This window comes from Festucalex cinctus, chromosome 6 (assembly GCF_051991245.1).
Source record: "Festucalex cinctus isolate MCC-2025b chromosome 6, RoL_Fcin_1.0, whole genome shotgun sequence".
Classification (NCBI taxonomy): Eukaryota; Metazoa; Chordata; class Actinopteri; order Syngnathiformes; family Syngnathidae; genus Festucalex; species Festucalex cinctus.
The window spans coordinates 30,479,071-30,503,593 of NC_135416.1; the positions used below are offsets into that span (position 1 = coordinate 30,479,071).

The 24,523-nt window shown below is 39.2% G+C and overlaps 1 protein-coding gene across 4 annotated transcripts in view; it reads right to left on the reverse strand.

Moving 5' to 3' along the window:
* kdm2aa (lysine (K)-specific demethylase 2Aa) overlaps window positions 1-24,523 on the reverse strand; it is a 568,226-nt gene that overhangs the window by 438,264 nt on the left and 105,439 nt on the right. For all 4 annotated transcript variants that reach the window (XM_077524205.1, XM_077524208.1, XM_077524204.1 and 1 more), the window contains one exon: window positions 1,416-1,594. In XM_077524205.1, the coding sequence (XP_077380331.1) occupies window positions 1,416-1,594 (179 nt within the window). The remainder of the gene's footprint in view (window positions 1-1,415; window positions 1,595-24,523) is intronic.

Genomic DNA, 24,523 nt, shown 5'->3' on the forward strand with positions numbered 1-24,523 from the left:
TGTAAAGAGGAAAATTCTACTTCCACAAAACAATCACTTATATTCATATAATACATTTTAAAGCCCTAGTGTGAAGCTTGCCATCTATCGGTCAAACAAGAGAATGCAATAATTTTAAGCACACGAACTACGGTGTCTCAGAGAGACCATACTTTGCCAGCCTACCACCAATTCACCAGCACAGAAACCCAAACGACTTCTGGTATTCCCTCAAGTGGCGATGTAAGTGCATTGCATTTGATAGACATACTGTACAGATCCCTAAATTTGTGATTGAGTGATTTAATTTCAGACTTCTTTATTAATATCTTTTGTGGCATTGTTAGGAAATACCGTACTAGCGTGTGAAGCTTTCTCCTGTCACAAAGCGCTTTACAGAAACACAACATAAAACAAACGTAATAAACATCAACAGCATACAATACAATCACAACAAACATTTTTCCCTACTACATACACTTTTATGTTTGACGCAGTTATAGATGAAAGAGGAGCGAATCAGTCTGCTTTCAACAGTTGATCAGTGACGTGATCAAAACATGCATGACGTCACACACGTCTGCTACAAGCTAGGTTTGCTTACAAGCTAGGTCGCAAACAAGCAGCTGCTCTGTCCGTGATGAGCACCATACACACAAAAAAGAATGGTCCAATTGTCCAGTCCCATCTAATCTGCTTCTCTTCCAAGCGACGAACTTCCATCTCCGCATCGTGCGCCTTCACCGCCATCCATCCAGCTCACCAACGTAGACTGTTCAGCAGCGCCGACCTCTCCGCCGAGCAAAAAGGGGCTGTGAAAAATGCTGCCTGTTTTCCTCACAGAAAAATCACAAGCGACCTGCAGGTGCCCAGTGAGATAGTCGGATAGCACCGACATTCCCCCATCAGAATTAGTGCTGGTGCAAGCATGCTGCTGAAGGAGCGTAACCATCAAGCACAGGCACTGTCCCTTGAGAAATATCATGGCCAAAACGCCGAGAACAGTCCACTCCACAACAGGTCCACACGAAGGACAAAACACCACGTAACAAGAAGAAAGACGAAGACTGCTGCCAACTCACAGCGCCATCAACAAACACAGCCGAAGCAAGAGGGTCGCCAGACATACCGGCGTATGTATCCAAGATCTTGGGGCGATAAAAAGTGAGTACTGACAGGTCTTTCCATCCTGTCTTCCTCCTACAATGTTTTTTATGTTCATTGAGGTTGTGCCTATTAAGTCAATTTCTCTGTACTTGTGCATGTGCAACGTAAAAGACCTATTGATTTATTCAAAGTGAAGGAGAATTTTAGTGAGGGGAAGCATCAAGAACCTTGCCAAGTCGTAGGAGGATAACTGACATTCTTGAAAACTTGAAGGAATTAAATGAAACACTCGTTTTTTTGTTCATGCAATTCTGCATTTATGTACAAACCGTGGAAGGTCTCTTGACCAGGTTTTCCAGCTTTGTGTGGCTAAACTCCAGGCTGATGACATTGTAGAGCTTCTCTCGCTGAGACGAAGAACTCTCATAGTAGCGTGTCCACTGGGCCATTGACATCTCTGTCCCCTTCTGTGTGCTTACATCCATGACATCTATCATGCGTCTGCTACCTGAGAAGAGAATGAACAATTAAAAACTTGACCTGAGAAATTAGTCCTCTCTTCTTAGTGACAACTATTTTCATCATGGACTCATCAAATTATACATTATTGCAATGTCAGTTAATTCTATCTTTTCAAAGTTGTACACTGTTACATGCGTAAAAACAAAAACACGAGTTCACATATGTGGATACACCAACCGCAACGATCACGGGAAATCTTAGGTTCGTCAGGAACAATTGCAACCAAAACAGACAAGCAACACCAGAATGATTCAGAACAAAGCAGGTGTTTTCTTTATTAGGGCCTGTTCCAAGCAGCAACCAGTGCTATCAAATTCCATAGGAGGCCCTACGTTAAAATGTAAGTTATGTGGTGAGTAAGTTATCTCAGTACCTACTCAGGAACAGTGGGTTACTGTGAAGCATGTACTAAGATACCTTAAAGGCACCTCAGAGAAAGGGTTAACCTTCAAAAGGAACAACTGTGAGAAGTTAGTTGTGCAGGGCTATCGCGACGCAGATTGAGCAGCCAATACCAACAAAAGGCGCAGTACCACAGGATACTGTGTATTTCTGAGCGAAAATAGTTCTCCAGTTTCTTGGAAAACAAAGAAACAACCCACGGTTCTACTTGCGAAGCAGAATATATGGCACTGGCTTCAACCATATAGGAATGTCTTTACTTAGACCAGTTGTTGAGTGGTATTGACAATTACAAATACATCCTAACAATTGTGCATGAGGACAATCAGGTGACAATCGCTCTTGCCAAGAATCCAGTCTACAGACAGAGATGTAAACACGTGGACATAAAATACCATTTTATCAGGTCTACTGTGAATGATGGGAGAGTAACTTTGAAGTATTCTCCTACTGATAACATGGTTGCTGATAAAATAACAAAGCCGGTAACCAAGTTGAAACTTGGAAAGTTTGAAGGCATTATTTTTGGAGTTTGAAATGTGTACGACAGTGGTCCACATTCCTTCTGTATTTTTGTTTTTCTTTAAATTACAACAACTTGAGTACAAGTGGGGGTGTTAAGAGATTATGTCCTCAGTTGATTGTTTATGTATTCAGTTGATGTGTAATGTTGTGCTTGTGCCACTGTGAGGCGCTCGAACACTTTGTTCTTTTATCTTCCTTTGTTCTTTTATCTTTTTTTTTTTTTTACTTCCATTGTTGAGCCTGAATCCTGTTGGAAGCAGACGTGTTTTGTTGGGCTCCGCAATAAATACACCATATTTGGCTTAAGAAACTTCATCTTTCAGTCATCCATTCATCCAAATGCATCGTTAAGCTGCCAAAACTTAACATCTTTGGGAGGTTTGTTGTGTAAAGTTCCGATGGGAAATTTCACCGGTTCTTTTATATTGAATGCTCGCTATACTAATATTAACCAAGAGACTGCATATTCTCAGTTGAACTATTTACTGGATGCCAAAAAAATTGAGTACACAGCTGTGGAGCCTTATCTGTTGAACGCGAAAGAAGGGCTTACCCCACTCAAAATGGTTGCTAATCTTACAGTATACTACCATGGCTAGTGCTGGGTATTGCCGCCTACCTCACGATACGATACGTATCATGATACACGGGTCACGATACGATACGTATCGCAATACATATGTATCCCAATACATTATCTTCAAGGCGATACGTAGCCCGATATTTTACATTAATTTACTTGCATTTTATAATAACAGTCATATGTATACCTAAAGGATATGTTTATTATGCTGGATGACAAAATTTTTTTGTTCGTAGCTCTTCTGGTTTACCACCAGGTGGCATGCCTGGTCTAAATGTGTACGCACTTAAAGGCAGGGAGCAGTTTTCACATACACACCGGGAAAATTTATTAATAGGCATGAGCCTAATACAGCTCTAAAATGTGCTTATTTGAAATATTTGGAGAAATAAGTTATTTTTTACATACAATGCAAGCTACAAAGGCAAACTTTAACTGCCTATTTAAAGTTAAGGCACAATATCGATTCTGACGCCTGCGTATCGATACGTGTATTGTAATGAGGCCCGCGACGATATATTGCCGTATCGATTTTTTGAGCACACCCCTAACCATGGCCTAGCCAATGTGAAAATGTGTGACCTGATGGTCCAATATATATATATAATAAATATGTATCCCAATACATGACCTTCAAGGCAATGCGTATCCCAATATTTTAGATTACTTTACTTGCATTTTTATTATAACAGTCAGATATGTATACCTAAATGATATATTTTTAAGCTGGATGGCAAATGTGATTTTGTTAGCAGCTCTTCTGGTTTACCACCAAGCGGCATGTATGGTCTAAATTAAAATTACAGATCTAAAATGTGTTTATTTGAAATATTTGGGGAAATAAAAACAGCATTTTTTCATGGAACTAATTCTATTTTGATTTTAAAGAAAATATAGAAAAACTGGTACATTTAGAAACATGTACCATGTTAAGTTTATAAGTAAATAAATGCTGATATTCTTTTTAGTTTTAATTTTTCTAAGCAAGACAGTATCTAATCGCTGGTGGGCTATTTTTAAATTTATTTATTTACTTTTTTTATTTTTTATTTTTTTAATAAGTAGGCAACAATGCAAACTAAATAAATATATATAAATAAATAAATGCGCTCATAGGACACGTGGACTAATTAAAGACAATTAACTTCAAAGACGCTGCTTATTTATTTATTTATTTATTTTTTCTAGAGCTCAGAATTGTTCATTCGGTAGTCTTACCGATTCAACGTCTTATCATTATTGCTCTTTTTTTTTTCTTTTTTTTTTTTGCGTTTGTGTGCGTGTGTTTGCGTGCGTGCGTTTGCGTGCGTGTGTGCAAATTAGGGGTGGGAATCTCTGACATGAGGCCGATTCGATATGTATCTCGATACACAGGTTGCGATTCGATTGAAAAACGATTATCTTTCAGAACAGAACGGTTCGATGCGGTTCGATTAAGTTTGGGAACGATACGATTTTCGATTCGATACGATTCATTTCAATATTCAAAACTTATAGTGACATTTGTTGCTTGTAAACAATCTTAAAACACCACAAATTTTTACAGTATCTACTGTGTTTAAAAAAACAACAACAACAAAAATGTCTTCTATATTTTTATATATTGAATCAATTATTTAAATGGACCGCAACAAAGGGCTGGATGATATGACTGAAAAATGTATCAGGTTAAATATTTATTAGTCGTTATTGAGAGTTATAATTAGGGCCCGAGCAGCGACCGCTGCGAGGTCCCTATTGTTTTTGTAAAAATTATTATTAGGGCCCGAGCAGCGACCGCTGCGAGGTCCCTATTGTTTTTGTAAAAATTATTATTAGGGCCCGAGCAGCGACCGCTGCGAGGTCCCTATTGTTTTTGTAAAAATTATTATTAGGGCCCGAGCAGCTACCGCTGCGAGGTCCCTATTGTTTTTCGATCGGATTATTATTATTATTATTATTATTATTATTCTTTTTCTCCGTAAACGATCACGATTTTGGGTACCTAAACATTTACGAAAACTCACCAAACTTTGCACACTCCTCAGGCCCGGCGAAAAATTTGATATTATGAAGTCGTCATAACAACGCGACTCTATAGCGCCCCCTAGCATAGAAAAATAAAAACCAAGCCCGGCATGTTTGAGCTAGAGCAACGAAAATTGGCAGGCACGTGTAGCACCCCGAGACGCACAAAAAAGTCTATTGGGACCATGTAGCTAAAATGTACAGGAAGTGAGCTATGAATTTTTTAATGTCCAATTTTGGCCTATTTTGGCACATTCACTGTGGTCATGCTTTTTCCCCCTTTGCAAACATTTTTCATCCAATTGACTTCAAACTTGGCATTTATCATCTCAAGACCTGAGAGAACAACTGGGGAAAAAATCTTGCCTTTTCGAAATACTATATGACGGGGGCGGGGCATCAAATATTGTCTTTAAAATTTCATTTGTCCAGAAAGAGCAAATGCTTAATAACTCCCATGTTCAAGCTCCAAAAAATCTCAAACTTCTCAGGCAACGTAATAGTCACGGCCTGAAAACATCTATATGATAAAATTCAGTTATACATATAGCGCCACCTAGTGGTGACAATAAATGTCATACTTTACGTTTTTAGCTACTGCGCTGAGCTCATTGAAGGGATCCAGTTGAAAGTTGGTCAGAAAAGCCTTAAGATGTTGATCATGCCCAACACCGAATATTGTAACTTTTCGCCAAAGGGCGTGGCCGCTACGGTGCCGCAAAGTCTGAAGATTTTTCGTGACAATAAAAGCTGCATGAACTTGACCGAGATGATCCTATCTTCTCAAAATTTCACACATTTGATGAGAGTCCAGCCCTAAAGACATCTTCGAACTTATATTTCATCTTACTGATAGCGCCACCTAGTGGCAATTTTTTTTCTTACGAATTTTCTTGTAAATTTTTTCTCCAAACACGTTAACTGGACCAACCTCATATTTGCTCAGATGAGGGTTTCGGCCTTCATGATGTCACAACACGAAGTTTGTGAGTTTTCGCGAATCGCTGTGGGCGTGGCTAAGCACTGTTCGCCAAGAAAACAACGCCAGTTTTGAGGGTCTAAACATGCGCAGAAACTCATGAAACTTGGCACACACATCTGGCCTGGTAAAATGAACAATATTTTATTGTTGATTGTGCTATTTTTACAAAAATGACTCAATAGCGCCCCCTAGAAGTTTTTAACGAAGCAGCCCCGGTTGTACGTTTAAGCAAGAACGACGAATATTTTTAGGTGTATGAGGGAGCCAAAGACCTACAAAAAAGTCTCTTGGACCCATATGCTAAAATGAACAGGAAGTGAGCTACGAATTTTTGAATGTCCCATTTTTGACTATTTTTGCACATTCACAGGGGGCAGACTTTTGCCCACTTCTCCTACACGTTTCATCTGGCTGAGTTAAGACTTGACCTGGACCATGTCAAGACCTGAGCCAACGACAGGGGGAAAAATCTTGACCTTTCGAAATACTATATGATGAAGGCGGGGCATCAAAATTTGTGTTTCGCACTGAAAAAGGATATGCATAATAACTCCCCGGTACATGCTCCAAAAAATCCCAAACTTGACATGTATGTTTATCGTCAAGGCCTGAAGCTATCTCTATGACAACATTCAGTTATATATGCAGCGCCACCTAGCCTTTGAGGCATAAAAAAAGAATACCCCACATACGGTATTTTGTACAAAAAATGTAAACTCATTCTAAGTGTGATAACTAAGTCATTTATGAATATTCTTTTAGTTTCCACCACTCAAAATGTTCACTGGCATCAGACTTATCCAAACATATATATATTTTTATTTATTTTTGATAGCCTCTGTGGACATTAAAAGCAATATCGTGAATGAAGGATATGCTTAATAACTCCACGGTACATGCTCCAAAAAAAATCCCACACTTGACATGTATGCTTATAATCAAGGCCTGAAGGTATCTCGATGACAACATTCAGTTATAAATACAGCGCCACCTAGCCCTTGAGGCTTATATAAAAAAAAAAAAAAAAACACATACGGTATTTTGTACAAAAAATGTAAACTCATTCTAAGTGTGATGACTAAGTCATTTATGAATATTCTTTTAGTTTCCACCACTCAAATTGTTCACTGGCTTCACACCGATCCAAACGTATGTACGTTTCCATTTTGTTTTATTCATTTTTGATTGCCCCTTTGGACAATAAAAGTAACATTGTGCAATGAGTACAACGAGCGATGATGTATATATACACTTTTACAAAAAATACCAATCAGGGCAACTCATTGCCTAAAAATAAAAAAGGACGCAGATTTTTGCAGGTCTTAACAATCCCCAAAACCCGTTGAGCTTGATACACACTGGCAAAAAAAATATTCTACATGTAAACGTTTATTATGCCATTTTCAAAGAAATTTTGCTTACAATATGCCAGTACCCCAACGTGCCAGTACCCTAACGTGCAAGTACCCCAACGTGCAAGGACTCCAACGTGGCCCGGGCTGCGAGGGCCCTTTATAGCTGCTCGCAGCTCTAGTTATTATTATTATTATTATTATTATTATTATTATTATTATTAGGGCCCGAGCAGCGACCGCTGCGAGGTCCCTATTGTTTTTGTAAAAATTATTATTATTATTATTAGGGCCCGAACAGCGACCGCTGCGAGGTCCCTATTGTTTTTGTAAAAATTATTATTATTATTATTATTATTAGGGCCCGAGCAGCGACCGCTGCGAGGTCCCTATTGTTTTTGTAAAAATAATAATTATTATTATTATTATTATTATTATTATTATTATTATTATTCTTTATTCTCCGCAAACAATCGCGATTTTGGGTATCTAAATATTCACGAAAACTCACCGAACTTTGCACACTCCTCAGGTCCGACGAAAAATTTGATATTATGAAGTCGTTATAACAACACGACTCTATAGCGCCCCCTAGCATAGAAAAATAAAAACCAAGCCCGGCACGTTTGAGCTAGAGCAACGAAAATTGGCAGGCACGTGTAGCACCCCGAGACGCACAAAAAAGTCTATTGGGTCCATGTAGCTAAAATGTACAGGAAGTGAGCTATGAATTTTTTAATGTCCAATTTTGGCCTATTTTGGCACATTCACTGTGGTCATGCTTTTTCCCCCTATGCAAACATTTTTCATCCCATTGACTTCAAACTTGGTATTTATCATCTCAAGACCTAAGAGAACAGCTGGGCAAAAAGTCTTGCCTTTTCGAAATACTATATGACGGGGGCGGGGCATCAAATATAGCCTTTAAAATTTCATTTGTCCAGAAAGAGCAAATGCTGAATAACTCCCATGTACAAGCTCCAAAAAATCTCAAACTTCTCAGGCAACGTAATAGTCACGGCCTGAAAACATCTATATGACAAAATTCAGTTATACATATAGCGCCACCTAGTGGTTACAATAAATGTCATACTTTACGTTTTTAGCTACTGTGCTGAGCTCGTTGAAGGGATCCAGTTGAAAATTGGTCAGAAAAGCCTTAAGATGTTGATGATGCCCCACACCGAATATTGTAACTTTTCGCCAAAGGGCGTGGCCGCTACGGTGACGCAAAGTCTGAAGATTTTTCGTGACAATAAAAGCTGCATTAACTTGACCGAGATGATCCTATCTTCTCAAAATTTCACACATTTGATGAGAGTCCAGCTCTAAAGACATCTACTAACTTACATTTCATCTAACTGATAGCGCCACCTAGTGGCAATTTTTTTTCTTACGAATTTTCTTCTACGTTTTTCTCCAAACACGTTAACTGGACCTACCTCATATTTGCTCAGATGAGGGTTTCGGCCTTCATGATGTCACAACACGAAGTTTGTGAGTTTTCGCGAATTGCTGTGGGCGTGGCTAAGCGCTGTTCGCCAAAAAAACAACGCCAGTTTTGAGGGTCTAAACATGCACAGAAACTCCTGAAACTTGGCACACACATCTGGCCTGGTAAAATGAACAATATTTTATTGTTGATTGTGCTATTTTTACAAAAATGACTCAATAGCGCCCCCTCGAAATTTTTAACGAAGCAGCCCCGGTTGTACGTTTAAGCAAGAACGACGAATATTTTCAGGTGTATGAGGGAGCCCAAGACCTACAAAAAAGTCTCTTGTACCCATATGCTAAAATGAACAGGAAGTGAGCTACGAATTTTTGAATGTCCCATTTTTGACGATTTTTGCACATTCACAGGGGGCAGACTTTTGCCCACCTCTCCTACACGTTTTATCCGACTGAGTTAAGACTTGGCCTGGACCATGTCAAGACCTGAGCCAACGACAGGGGGAAAAATTTTGACTTTTCGAAATACTATATGATGAGGGCGGGGCATCAAAATTTGTGTTTCGCAATGAAAAAGGATATGCTTGATAACTCCCCGGTACATGCTCCAAAAAATCCCAAACTTGACATGTATGTTTATCGTCAAGGCCTGAAGTTATCTCTATGACAACATTCAGTTATATATGCAGCGCCACCTAGCCCTTGAGGCATGAAAAAAAAATACCCCACATACGGTATTTTGTACAAAAAATGTACACTCATTCTAAGTGTGATAACTAAGTCATTTATGAATATTCTTTTAGTTTCCACCACTCAAATTGTTCACTGGCTTCACACCGATTCAAACGTATGTACGTTTCCATTTTGTTTTATTCATTTTTTATTGCCCCTTTAGACAATAAAAGTAACATTGTGCAATGAGTACAACGAGCGATGATGTGTATATACACTTTTACAAAAAAATACCAATCAGGGCAACTCATTGCCTAAAAATAAAAAAGGACGCTGATTTTTGCAGGACTTAACAATCACCAAAACCCGTTGAGCTTGACACACACACTGGAAAAAAAATATTCTAAACGTTTATTATGCCATTTTCAAAGAAATTTTGCTTCCAATATGCCAGTACCCCAACGTGCAAGGACCCCAACGTGGCCCGGGCTGCGAGGGCCCTTTATAGCTGCTCGCAGCTCTAGTTAGGGCCCGAGCAGCGACCGCTGCGAGGTCCCTATTGTTTTTGTAAAAATTATTATTATTATTATTATTATTATTCTTCTTCTTCTTCTTTATTCTCCGCAAACGATCGCGATTTTGGGTACCTAAACATTCACGAAAACTCACCGAACTTTGCACACTCCTCAGGCCCGGCGAAAAATTTGATATTATTAAGTCGTCATAACAATGCGACTCGATAGCGCCCCCTAGCGTAGAAAAATAAAAACCAAGCCCGGCACGTTTGAGCTAGAGCAACAAAAATTGGCAGGCACGTGTAGCACCCCGAGACGCACAAAAAAGTCTATTGGGACCATGTAGCTAAAATGTACAGGAAGTGAGCTATGAATTTTTTATGTCCAATTTTGGCCTATTTTGGCACATTCACTGTGGTCATGCTTTTTCCCCCTTTGCAAACATTTTTCATCCAATTGACTTCAAACTTGGCATTTATCATCTCAAGACCTGAGAGAAAAACTGGGCAAAACATCTTGCCTTTTTGAAATACTATATGACGGGGGCGGGGCATCAAATATTGCCTTTAAAATTTCATTTGTCCAGAAAGAGCAAATGCTTAATAACTCCCATGTTCAAGCTCCAAAAAATCTCAAACTTCTCAGGCAACGTAATAGTCACGGCCTGAAAACATCTATATGATAAAATTCAGTTATACATATAGCGCCACCTAGTGGTTACAATAAATGTCATACTTTACGTTTTTAGCTACTGTGCTGAGCTTGTTGAAGGGATCCATTTGAAAATTGGTCAGAAAAGGTTTAAGATGTTGATCATGCCCCACACCGAATATTGTAACTTTTCGCCAAAGGGCGTGGCCGCTACGGTGACGCAAAGTCTGAAGATTTTTCGTGAAAATAAAAGCTGCATTAACTTGACCGAGATGATCCTATCTTCTCAAAATTTCACACATTTGATGAGAGTCCAGCCCTAAAGACATCTACTGACTTATATTTCATCTAACTAATAGCGCCACCTAGTGGCAATTTTTTTTATTACGAATTTTCTTCTACGTTTTTCTCCAAACACGTTAACTGGACCTACCTCATATTTGCTCAGATGAGGGTTTCGGCCTTCATGATGTCACAACACGAAGTTTGTGAGTTTTCGCGAATTGCTGTGGGTGTGGCTAAGCGCTGTTCGCCAAGAAAACAACGCCAGTTTTGAGGGTCTAAACATGCACAGAAACTCATGAAACTTGGCACACACATCTGGCCTGGTAAAATGAGCAATATTTTATTGTTGATTGTGCTATTTTTACAAAAATGACTCAATAGCGCCCCCTAGAAGTTTTTAACGAAGCAGCCCCGGTTGTACGTTTAAGCAAGAACGACGAATATTTTTAGGTGTATGAGGGAGCCCAAGACCTACAAAAAAGTCTCTTGGACCCATATGCTAAAATGAACAGGAAGTGAGCTACGAATTTTTGAATGTCCCATTTTTGACAATTTTTGCACATTCACAGGGCGCAGACTTTTGCCCACTTCTCCTACACGTTTCATCTGACTGAGTTAAGACTTGACCTGGACCATGTCAAGACCTGAGCCAACGACAGGGGGAAAAATCTTGACCTTTCGAAATACTATATGATGAAGGCGGGGCATCAAAATTTGTGTTTCGCACTGAAAAAGGATATGCTTAATAACTCCCCGGTACATGCTCCAAAAAATCCCAAACTTGACATGTATGTTTATCGTCAAGGCCTGAAGCTATCTCTATGACAACATTCAGTTATATATGCAGCGCCACCTAGCCCTTGAGGCATAAAAAAAAAATACCCCACATACGGTATTTTGTACAAAAAATGTAAACTCATTCTAAGTGTGATAACTAAGTCATTTATGAATATTCTTTTAGTTTCCACCACTCAAAATGTTCACTGGCATCAGACTTATCCAAACATATATATATTTTTATTTATTTTTGATAGCCTCTGTGGACATTAAAAGCAATATCGTGAATGAAGGATATGCTTAATAACTCCACGGTACATGCTCCAAAAAAAATCCCACACTTGACATGTATGCTTATAATCAAGGCCTGAAGGTATCTCTATGACAACATTCAGTTATAAATACAGCGCCACCTAGCCCTTGAGGCTTATATAAAAAAAAATAAAAATACCCCACATACGGTATTTTGTACAAAAAATGTACACTCATTCTAAGTGTGATAACTAAGTCATTTATGAATATTCTTTTAGTTTCCACCACTCAAATTGTTCACTGGCTTCACACCGATCCAAACGTATGTACGTTTCCATTTTGTTTTATTCATTTTTGATTGCCCCTTTGGACAATAAAAGTAACATTGTGCAATGAGTACAACGAGCGATGATGTACATATACACTTTTACAAAAAATACCAATCAGGGCAACTCATTGCCTAAAAATAAAAAAGGACGCAGATTTTTGCAGGTCTTAACAATCCCCAAAACCCGTTGAGCTTGATACACACTGGCAAAAAAAATATTCTACATGTAAACGTTTATTATGCCATTTTCAAAGAAATTTTGCTTCCAATATGCCAGTACCCCAACGTGCCAGTACCCTAATGTGCAAGTACCCCAACGTGCAAGGACTCCAACGTGGCCCGAGCTGCGAGGGCCCTTTATAGCTGCTCGCAGCTCTAGTTAGGGCCCGAGCAGCTACCGCTGCGAGGTCCCTATTGTTTTTCGATCGGATTATTATTATTATTATTCTTCTTCTTCTTCTTCTTCTCCGTAAACGATCGCATTTTTGAGGACCTAAACATTCACGAAAACTCACCAAACTTTGCACACTCCTCAGGTCCGGCGAAAAATTTGATATTATGAAGTCGTTATAACAACGCGACTCTATAGCGCCCCCTAGCGTAGAAAAATAAAAACCAAGCCCGGCACGTTTGAGCGAGAGCAACGAAAATTGGCAGGCACGTGTAGCACCCCGAGACGCACAAAAAAGTCTATCGGGACCATGTAGCTAAAATGTACAGGAAATGAGCTATGAATTTTTTTATGTCCAATTTTGGCCTATTTTGGCACATTCACTGTGGTCATACTTTTTCCCCCTATGCAAACATTTTTCATCCAATTGACTTTAAACTTGGCATTTATCATCTCAAGACTTAAGAGAAAAACTAGGCAAAAAATCTTGCGTTTTCGAAATACTATATGACGGGGGCGGGGCATCAAATATTGCCTTTAAAATTTCATTTGTCCAGAAAGAGCAAATGCTGAATAACTCCCATGTACAAGCTCCAAAAAATCTCAAACTTCTCAGGCAACGTAATAGTCACGGCCTGAAAACACCTATATGAAAAAATTCAGTTATACATATAGCGCCACCTAGTGGTTACAATAAATGTCATACTTTACGTTTTTAGCTACTGTGCTGAGCTCGTTGAAGGGATCCAGTTGAAAATTGGTCAGAAAAGCCTTAAGATGTTGATGATGCCCCACACCGAATATTGTAACTTTTCGCCAAAGGGTGTGGCCGCTACGGTGACGCAAAGTCTGAAGATTTTTCGTGACAATAAAAGCTGCATGAACTTGACCGAGATGATCCTATCTTCTCAAAATTTCACACATTTGATGAGAGTCCAGCCCTAAAGACATCTACAAACTTATATTTCATCTAACTGATAGCGCCACCTAGTGGCAATTTTTTTTCTTACGAATTTTCTTGTACATTTTTCTCCAAACACGTTAACTGGACCAACCTCATATTTGCTCAGATGGGGGTTTCGGCCTTCATGATGTCACAACACGAAGTTTGTGAGTTTTCGCGAATCGCTGTGGGCGTGGCTAAGCACTGTTCGCCAAGAAAACAACGCTAGTTTTGATGGTCTAAACATGCGCAGAAACTCATGAAACTTGGCACACACATCTGGCCTGGCAAAATGAGCAATATTTTATCATGTATTGTCCTATTTTTACAAAAATGACTCAATAGCGCCCCCTAGAAATTTTTAACGAAGCAGCCCCGATTGTACTTTTAAGCAAGATCTACGAAAATTTTTAGGTGTATGGGGGAGTCCAAGACCTACAAAAAAGTCTCTTGGACCCATGTGCTAAAATGAACAGGAAGTGAGCTATGAATTTTTGAATGTCCCATTTTTGACGATTTTTGCACATTTTCAGGGGGCATACTTTTGCCCACTTCTCCTACACATTTCATCCGACTGACTTTAGACTTGAACTGGACCATGTCAAGACCTGAGCCAACTACAGGCAGAAAAATCTTGACTTTTGGAAATACTATATGATGAGGGCGGGGCATCAAATTTTGTGTTTCGCACTGAAAAAGGATATGCTTGATAACTCCCCGGTACATGCTCCAAAAAATCCCAAACTTGACATGTATGTTTATAGTCAAAGCCTGAAGGTATCTCTATGACAAAATTCAGTTATATATGCAGCGCCACCTAGCCCTTCAGGCGTGAAAAAAAAATACCCCACATACGGTATTTTGTACAAAAAATGTCAACTCATTCTAAGTGTGATAACTCCCATGTTCAAGCTCCAAAAAATCTCAAACTTCTCAGGCAACGTAATAGTCACGGCCTGAAAGCATCTATATGATAAAATTCAGTTATACATATAGCGCCACCTAGTGGTAACAATAAATGTCATACTTTACGTTTTTAGCTACTGTGCCGAGCTCGTTGAAGGGATCCAGTTGAAAATTGGTCAGAAAAGCCTTAAGATGTTGATCATGCCCCACACCGAATATTGTAACTTTTCGCCAAAGGGCGTGGCCGTTACGGTGACGCAAAGTCCTAAAATTTTTCGTGACAATAAAAGCTGCATGAACTTGACCGAGATGATCCTATCTTCTCAAAATTTCACACATTTGATGAGAGTCCAGCCCTTAAGACATCTACGAACTTATATTTCATCTTACTGATAGCGCCACCTAGTGGCAATTTTTTTTCTTACGAATTTTCTTGTACATTTTTCTCCAAACACGTTAACTGGACCAACCTCATATTTGCTCAGATGAGGGTTTCGGCCTTCATGATGTCACAACACGAAGTTTGTGAGTTTTCGCGAATCGCTGTGGGCGTGGCTAAGCACTGTTCGCCAAGAAAACAACGCCAGTTTTGAGGGTCTAAACATGCGCAGAAACTCATGAAACTTGGCACACACATCTGGCCTGGTAAAATGAACAATATTTTATTGTTGATTGTACTATTTTTACAAAAATGACTCAATAGCGCCCCCTAGAAATTTTTAACGAAGCAGCCCCGATTCTACGTTTAAGCAAGATCTACGAAAATGTTTACGTGTATGAGGGAGCCAAAGACCTACAAAAAAGTCTCTTGGACCCATATGCTAAAATGAACAGGAAGTGAGGTACGAATTTTTGAATGTCCCATTTTTGACGATTTTTGCACATTTTCAGGGGGCATACTTTTGCCCACTTCTCCTACATGTTTTATCCGACTGACTTATGACTTGACCTGGACCATGCCAAGACCTGAGCCAACAACAGACGGAAAAATCTTGACTTTTGGAAATACTATATGATGAGCGCGGGGCATCAAAATTTGTGTTTCGCACTGAAAAAGGATATGCTTAATAACTCCCCGATACATGCTCCAAAAAATCCCAAACTTGACATGTATGTTTATCGTCAAGGCCTGAAGGTATCTCTATGACAACATTCAGTTATATATGCAGCGCCACCTCGCCCTTGAGGCAAAACAAAAAAATACCCCACATACGGTATTTTGTACAAAAAATGTAAACTCATTCTAAGTGTGATAACTAAGTCATTTATGAATATTCTTTTACTTTCCACCACTCAAAATGTTCACTGGCATTAGACTTATCCAAACATGTACTTTTTTATTTATTTTTGATAGCCTCTATGGACATTAAAAGCAATATCGTGAATGAAGGATATGCTTAATAACTCCACGGTACATGCTCCAAAAAAATCCCACACTTGACATGTATGTTTAGAGTCAAGGCTTGAAGGTATCCCTATGACAACATTCCATTATATATACAGCGCCACCTAGCCCTAGAGGCATAAAAAAAAATACACCAACTTAACGGTATTTTTACAAAAAAAAAAAAAAATCCACATGTCAAGGTTTATCATGCCATTTTCAAAGAAATTCTGCTTCCAATGTGCCGTACCTAAACTTGCCAGTACCCCAACGTGCCAGTACCCCAACGTGCAAGTACCCCAACGTGCAAGTACCCCAACGTGGCCCGGGCTGCGAGGGCCCTTTATAGCTGCTCGCAGCTCTAGTTATTATTATTCTTCTTCTTTATTCTCCGCAAACAATCGCGATTTTGGGTACCTAAATATTCACGAAAACTCACCAAACTTTGCACACTCCTCAGGTCCGGCGAAAAATTTGATATTATGAAGTCGTTATAACAACGCGGCTCTATAGCGCCCCCTAGCGTAGAAAAATAAAAACCAAGCCCGACACGTTTGAGCTAGAGCAACGAAAATTGGCAGGCACGTGTAGCAACCCGAGACGCACAAAAAAGTCTATTGGGACCATGTAGCTAAAATGTACAGGAAGTGAGCTATGAATTTTTTAATGTCCAATTTTGGCCTATTTTGGCACATTCACTGTGGTCATGCTTTTTCCCCCTTTGCAAACATTTTTCATCCAATTGACTTCAAACTTGGCATTTATCATCTCAAGACCTGAGAGAACAACTGGGCAAAAAGTCTTGCCTTTTAGAAATACTATATGATGGGGGCGGGGCATCAAATATTGTCTATAAAATTTCATTTGTCCAGAAAGAGCAAATGCTTAATAACTCCCATGTTCAAGCTCCAAAAAATCTCAAACTTCTCAGGCAACGTAATAGTCACGGCCTGAAAACATCTATATGATAAAATTCAGTTATACATATAGCACCACCTAGTGGTAACAATAAATGTCATACTTTACGTTTTTAGCTACTGCACTGAGCTCGTTGAAGGGATCCAGTTGAAAGTTGGTCAGAAAATCCTTAAGATGTTGATCATGCCCCACACCGAATATTGTAACTTTTCGCCAAAGGGCGTGGCCGCTACGGTGCCGCAAAGTCTGAAGATTTTTCGTGACAATAAAAGCTGCATGAACTTGACCGAGATGATCCTATCTTCTCAAAATTTCACACATTTGATGAGAGTCCAGCCCTAAAGACATCTACGTACTTATATTTCATCTTACTGATAGCGCCACCTAGTGGCAATTTTTTTTCTAACGAATTTTCTTGTACATTTTTCTCCAAACACGCTAACTGGACCAACCTCATATTTGCTCAGATGAGGGTTTCGGCCTTCATGATGTCACAACACGAAGTTTGTGAGTTTTCGCGAATCACTGTGGGCGTGGCTAAGCACTGTTCGCCAAGAAAACAACGCCAGTTTTGATGGTCTAAACATGCGCAGAAACTCATGAAACTTGGCACACACATCTGGCCTGGCAAAATGAGCAATATTTTATCATGTATTGTCCTATTTTTACAAAAATGACTCAATAGCGCCCCCTAGAAATTTTTAATGAAGCAGCCCCGATTGTACGTTTAAGCAAGATCTACGAATATTTTTAGGTGTATGAGGGAGCCAAAGACCTACAAAAAAGTCTCTTGGACCCATATGCTAAAATGAACAGGAAGTGAGCTACGAATTTTTGAATGTCCCATTTTTGACGATTTTTGCACATTTTCAGGGGGCATACTTTTGCCCACTTCTCCTACACGTTTTATCCGACTGACTTATGACTTGACCTGGACCATGCCAAGACCTGAGCCAACAACAGACGGAAAAATCTTGACTTTCGGAAATACTATATGGTGAGGGCGGGGCATCAAAATTTGTGTTTCGCACTGAAAAAGGATATGCTTAATAACTCCCCGGTACATGCTCCAAAAAATCCCAAACTTGACATGTATGTTTATCGTCAAGGCCTGAAGGTATCTCTATGACAACATTCAGTTATATATGCAGCGCCACCTAGCCCTTGAGGCATGAAAAAAAAATACCCCACATACGGTATTTTGTACAAAAAATGTACACTCATTCTAAGTGTGATAACTAAGTCATTTATGAATATTTTTTTAGTTTCCACCACTCAAAATGTTCACTGGCATCAGACTTATCCAAACATATATATATTTAGGGCCCGAGCAGCGACCGCTGCGAGGTCCCTATTGTTTTTGTAAAAATTATTATTATTAGGGCCCGAGCAGCGACCGCTGCGAGGTCCCTATTGTTTTTCGTTCGAATTATTATTATTATTATTATTATTATTATTATTATTATTATTATTCTTCTTCTTCTTCTCCGTAAACGATCGCAATTTTGAGGACCTAAACATTCACGAAAACTCACCAAACTTTGCACACTCTTCAGGCCCGGCGAAAAATTTTATATTATGAATTCGTCATAACAACGCGACTCTATAGCGCCCCCTAGCGTAGAAAAATAAAAACTAAGCCTGGCACGTTTGAGCTAGAGCAACGAAAATTGGCAGGCACGTGTAGCACCCCGAGACGCACAAAAAAGTCTATTGGGACCATGTAGCTAAAATGTACAGGAAATGAGCTATGAATTTTTTTATGTCCAATTTTGGCCTATTTTGGCACATTCACTGTGGTCATGCTTTTTCCCCCTCTGCAAACATTTTTCATCCAATTCACATCAAACTTGGCATTTATCATCTCAAGACCTGAGAGAACAACTGGGCAAAAAGTCTTGCCTTTTAGAAATACTATATTATGGGGGCGGGGCATCAAATATTGTCTTTAAAATTTCATTTGTCCAGAAAGAGCAAATGCTTAATAACTCCCATGTTCAAGCTCCAAAAAATCTCAAACTTCTCAGGCAACATAATAGTCACGGCCTGAAAACATCTATATGATAAAATTCAGTTATACATATAGCACCACCTAGTGGTAACAATAAATGTCATACTTTACGTTTTTAGCTACTGCGCTGAGCTCGTTGAAGGGATCCAGTTGAAAGTTGGTCAGAAAATCCTTAAGATGTTGATCATGCCCCACACCGAATATTGTAACTTTTCGCCAAAGGGCGTGGCCGCTACGGTGCCGCAAAGTCTGAAGATTTTTCGTGACAATAAAAGCTGCATGAACTTGACCGAGATGATCCTATCTTCTCAAAATTTCACACATTTGATGAGAGTCCAGCCCTAAAGACATCTACGTACTTATATTTCATCTTACTGATAGCGCCACCTAGTGGCAATTTTTTTTCTTACGAATTTTCTTGTACATTTTTCTCCAAAGACGTTAACTGGACCAACCTCATATTTGCTCAGATGAGGGTTTCGGCCTTCATGATGTCACAACACGAAGTTTGTGAGTTTTCGCGAATCACTGTGGGCGTGGCTAAGCACTGTTCGCCAAGAAAACAACGCCAGTTTTGATGGTCTAAACATGCGCAGAAACTCATGAAACTTGGCACACACATCTGGCCTGGCAAAATGAGCAATATTTTATCATGTATTGTCCTATTTTTACTAAAATGACTCAATAGCGCCCCCTAGAAATTTTTAACGAAGCAGCCCCGATTGTACGTTTAAGCAAGATCTACGAATATTTTTAGGTGTACGAGGGAGCCAAAGACCTACAAAAAAGTCTCTTGGACCCATATGCTAAAATGAACAGGAAGTGAGCTACGAATTTTTGAATGTCCCATTTTTGACGATTTTTGCACATTTTCAGGGGGCATACTTTTGCCCACTTCTCCTACACGTTTTATCCGACTGACTTATGACTTGACCTGGACCATGCCAAGACCTGAGCCAACAACAGACGGAAAAATCTTGACTTTCGGAAATACTATATGATGAGGGCGGGCATCAAAATTTGTGTTTCGCACTGAAAAAGGATATGCTTAATAACTCCCCGATACATGCTCCAAAAAATCCCAAACTTGACATGTATGTTTATCGTCAAGGCCTGAAGGTATCTCTATGACAACATTCAGTTATATATGCAGCGCCACCTAGCCCTTGAGGCATGAAAAAAAAATACCCCACTTACGGTATTTTGTACAAAAAATGTAAACTCATTCTATGTGTGATAACTAAGTCATTTAGGAATATTCTTTTACTTTCCACCACTCAAAATATTCACTGGCATCAGACCTAACCAAACACACATATTTTTGTTATTTAGTTTTATGTATTTTTGATAGCCTCTATGGACATTAAAAGCAATATCGTGAATGAAGGCTATGCTGAATAACTCCCAGGTACATGCTCCAAAAAATCCCATACTTGAAATGTATATTTATAGTCAAGGCCTGAAGGTATCTCTATGACAAAATTCAGTTATAAATACAGCGCCACCTAGTCCTTGAGGCATAAAAAAAAAAAAATGCCTCACTTACGGTATTTTTGCAAAAATTGTAAACTCATTGTAAGTGTGATAACTAAGTCATTTATGAATATTCTTTTACTTTCCACCACTCAATATGTTCACTGGTATCAGACCGATCCAAACATACATATTTTTTATTTAGTTTTTTTTTTTTTTTTTTGATCGCCTCTATGGACAATAAAAGCAACATTGTGCAATGAGTACGAGCGATGATGTGTGTATATATACTTTTACGAAAAATACCAATCAGGGCAACTCATTGCCTAAAAATAAAAAAAAAGACGCTGATTTTTGCAGATGTTAACAATCACCAAAACCCATTGAGCTTGACACACTCATCACACCTGGCAAAAAAAAATAAAATCTACATGTTTATCATGCCATTTTCAAAGAAATTCTGCTTCCAATGTGCCAGTACCCCAATGTGCAAGTTCCCCAACGTGCAAGTACCCCAACGTGGCCCGGGCTGCGAGGGCCCTTTATAGCTGCTCGCAGCTCTAGTTAGGGCCCGAGCAGCGACCGCTGCGAGGTCCCTATTGTTTTTCGTTCGAATTATTATTATTATTATTATTCTTCTTCTTCTTCTTCTCCGTAAACGATCGCATTTTTGAGTACCTAAACATTCACGAAAACTCACCAAACTTTGCACACTCCTCAGGCCCGGCGAAAAATTTGATATTATGAAGTCGTCATAACAACGCGACTCTATAGCGCCCCCTAGCGTAGAAAAATAAAAACCAAGCCTGGCACGTTTGAGCTAGAGCAACGAAAATTGGCAGGCACGTGTAGCACCCCGAGACGCACAAAAAAGTCTATTAGGACCATGTAGCTAAAATGTACAGGAAATGAGCTATGAATTTTTTTATGTCCAATTTTGGCCTATTTTGGCACATTCACTGTGGTCATGCTTTTTCCCCCTCTGCAAACATTTTTCATCCAATTCACATCAAACTTGGCATTTATCATCTCAAGACCTGAGAGAACAACTGGGCAAAAAGTCTTGCCTTTTCGAAATACTATATGATGGGGGCGGGGCATCAAATATTGTCTTTAAAATTTCATTTGTCCAGAAAGAGCAAATGCTTAATAACTCCCATGTTCAAGCTCCAAAAAATCTCAAACTTCTCAGGCAACGTAATAGTCACGGCCTGAAAACATCTATATGATAAAATTCAGTTATACATATAGCGCCACCTAGTGGTGACAATAAATGTCATACTTTACGTTTTTAGCTACTGCGCTGAGCTCGTTGAAGGGATCCAGTTGAAAGTTGGTCAGAAAAGCCTTAAGATGTTGATCATGCCCAACACCGAATATTGTAACTTTTCGCCAAAGGGCGTGGCCGCTACGGTGCCGCAAAGTCTGAAGATTTTACGTGACAATAAAAGCTGCATGAACTTGACCGAGATGATCCTATCTTCTCAAAATTTCACACATTTGATGAGAGTCCAGCCCTAAAGACATCTACGAACTTATATTTCATCTTACTGATAGCGCCACCTAGTGGCAATTTTTTTTCTTACGAATTTTCTTGTACATTTTTTCTCCAAACACGTTAACTGGACCAACCTCATATTTGCTCAGATGAGGGTTTCGGCCTTCATGATGTCACAACACGAAGTTTGTGAGTTTTCGCGAATCGCTGTGGGCGTGGCTAAGCACAGTTCGCCAAGAAAACAACGCCAGTTTTGAGGGTCTAAACATGCGCACAAACTCATGAAACTTGGCACACACATCTGGCCTGGTAAAATGAACAATATTTTATTGTTGATTGTGCTATTTTTACAAAAATGACTCAATAGCACCCCCTAGAAATTTTTAACGAAGCAGCCCCGATTGTACGTTTAAGCAAGATCTACGAAAATTTTTACGTGTATGAGGGAGCCCAAGACCTACAAAAAAGTCTCTTGGACCCATATGCTAAAATGAACAGGAAGTGAGCTACGAATTTTTGAATGTCCCATTTTTTACGATTTTTGCACATTTTCAGAGGGCATACTTTTGCCCACTTCTCCTACACGTTTTATCCGACTGACTTATGACTTGACCTGGACCATGCCAAGACCTGAGCCAACAACAGACGAAAAAATCTTGACTTTTGGAAATACTATATGATGAGGGCGGGGCATCAAAATTTGTGTTTCGCACTGAAAAAGGATATGCTTAATAACTCCCCGATACATGCTCCAAAAAATCCAAAACTTGACATGTATGTTTATCGTCAAGGCCTGAAGGTATCTCTATGACAACATTCAGTTATATATGCAGCGCCACCTAGCCCTTGAGGCATGAAAAAAAAATACCCCACTTACGGTATTTTGTACAAAAAATGTAAACTCATTCTAAGTGTGATAACTAAGTCATTTAGGAATATTCTTTTACCTTCCACCACTCAAAATATTCACTGGCATCAGACCTAACCAAACATACATATTTTTGTTATTTAGTTTTATGTATTTTTGATAGCCTCTATGGACATTAAAAGCAATATCGTGAATGAAGGCTATGCTTAATAACTCCCAGGTACATGCTCCAAAAAATCCCATATTTGAAATGTATATTTAGAGTCAAGGCCTGAAGGTATCTCTATGACAAAATTCAGTTATAAATACAGCGCCACCTAGTCCTTGAGGCATAAAAAAAAATGCCTCACTTACGGTATTTTTGCAAAAATTGTAAACTCATTGTAAGTGTGATAACTAAGTCATTTATGAATATTCTTTTACTTTCCACCACTCAATATGTTCACTGGTATCAGACCGATCCAAACATACGTATTTTTTATTTAGTTTTATTTTTTTTTTTTATCGCCTCTATGGACAATAAAAGCAACATTGTGCAATGAGTACGAGCGATGATGTGTGTATATATACTTTTACGAAAAATACCAATCAGAGCAACTCATTGCCTAAAAATAAAAAAAAGACGCTGATTTTTGCAGATCTTAACAATCACCAAAACCCATTGAGCTTGACACACTCATCACACCTGGCAAAAAAAAAAAAAAAGTCCACATGTTTATCATGCCATTTTCAAAGAAATTCTGCTTCCAATGTGCCAGTACCCCAATGTGCAAGTTCCCCAACGTGCAAGTACCCCAACGTGGCCCGGGCTGCGAGGGCCCTTTATAGCTGCTCGCAGCTCTAGTTATTATTATTCTTCTTCTTCTTCTTTATTCTCCGCAAACGATCGCGATTTTGGGTACCTAAACATTCACGAAAACTCACCGAACTTTGCACACTCCTCAGGCCCGGCGAAAAATTTGATATTATTAAGTCGTCATAACAATGCGACTCGATAGCGCCCCCTAGCGTAGAAAAATAAAAACCAAGCCCGGCACGTTTGAGCTAGAGCAACAAAAATCGGCAGGCACGTGTAGCACCCCAAGACGCACAAAAAAGTCTATTGGGACCATGTAGCTAAAATGTACAGGAAGTGAGCTATGAATTTTTTAATGTCCAATTTTGGCCTATTTTGGCACATTCACTGTGGTCATGCTTTTTCCCCCTTTGCAAACATTTTTCATCCAATTGACTTCAAACTTGGCATTTATCATCTCAAGACCTGAGAGAACAACTGGGCAAAACATCTTGCCTTTTTGAAATACTATATGACGGGGGCGGGGCATCAAATATTGCCTTTAAAATTTCATTTGTCCAGAAAGAGCAAATGCTTAATAACTCCCATGTTCAAGCTCCAAAAAATCTCAAACTTCTCAGGCAACGTAATAGTCACGGCCTGAAAACATCTATATGATAAAATTCAGTTATACATATAGCGCCACCTAGTGGTTACAATAAATGTCATACTTTACGTTTTTAGCTACTGTGCTGAGCTTGTTGAAGGGATCCATTTGAAAATTGGTCAGAAAAGCCTTAAGATGTTGATCATGCCCCACACCGAATATTGTAACTTTTCGCCAAAGGGCGTGGCCGCTACGGTGACGCAAAGTCTGAAGATTTTTCGTGAAAATAAAAGCTGCATTAACTTGACCGAGATGATCCTATCTTCTCAAAATTTCACACATTTGATGAGAGTCCAGC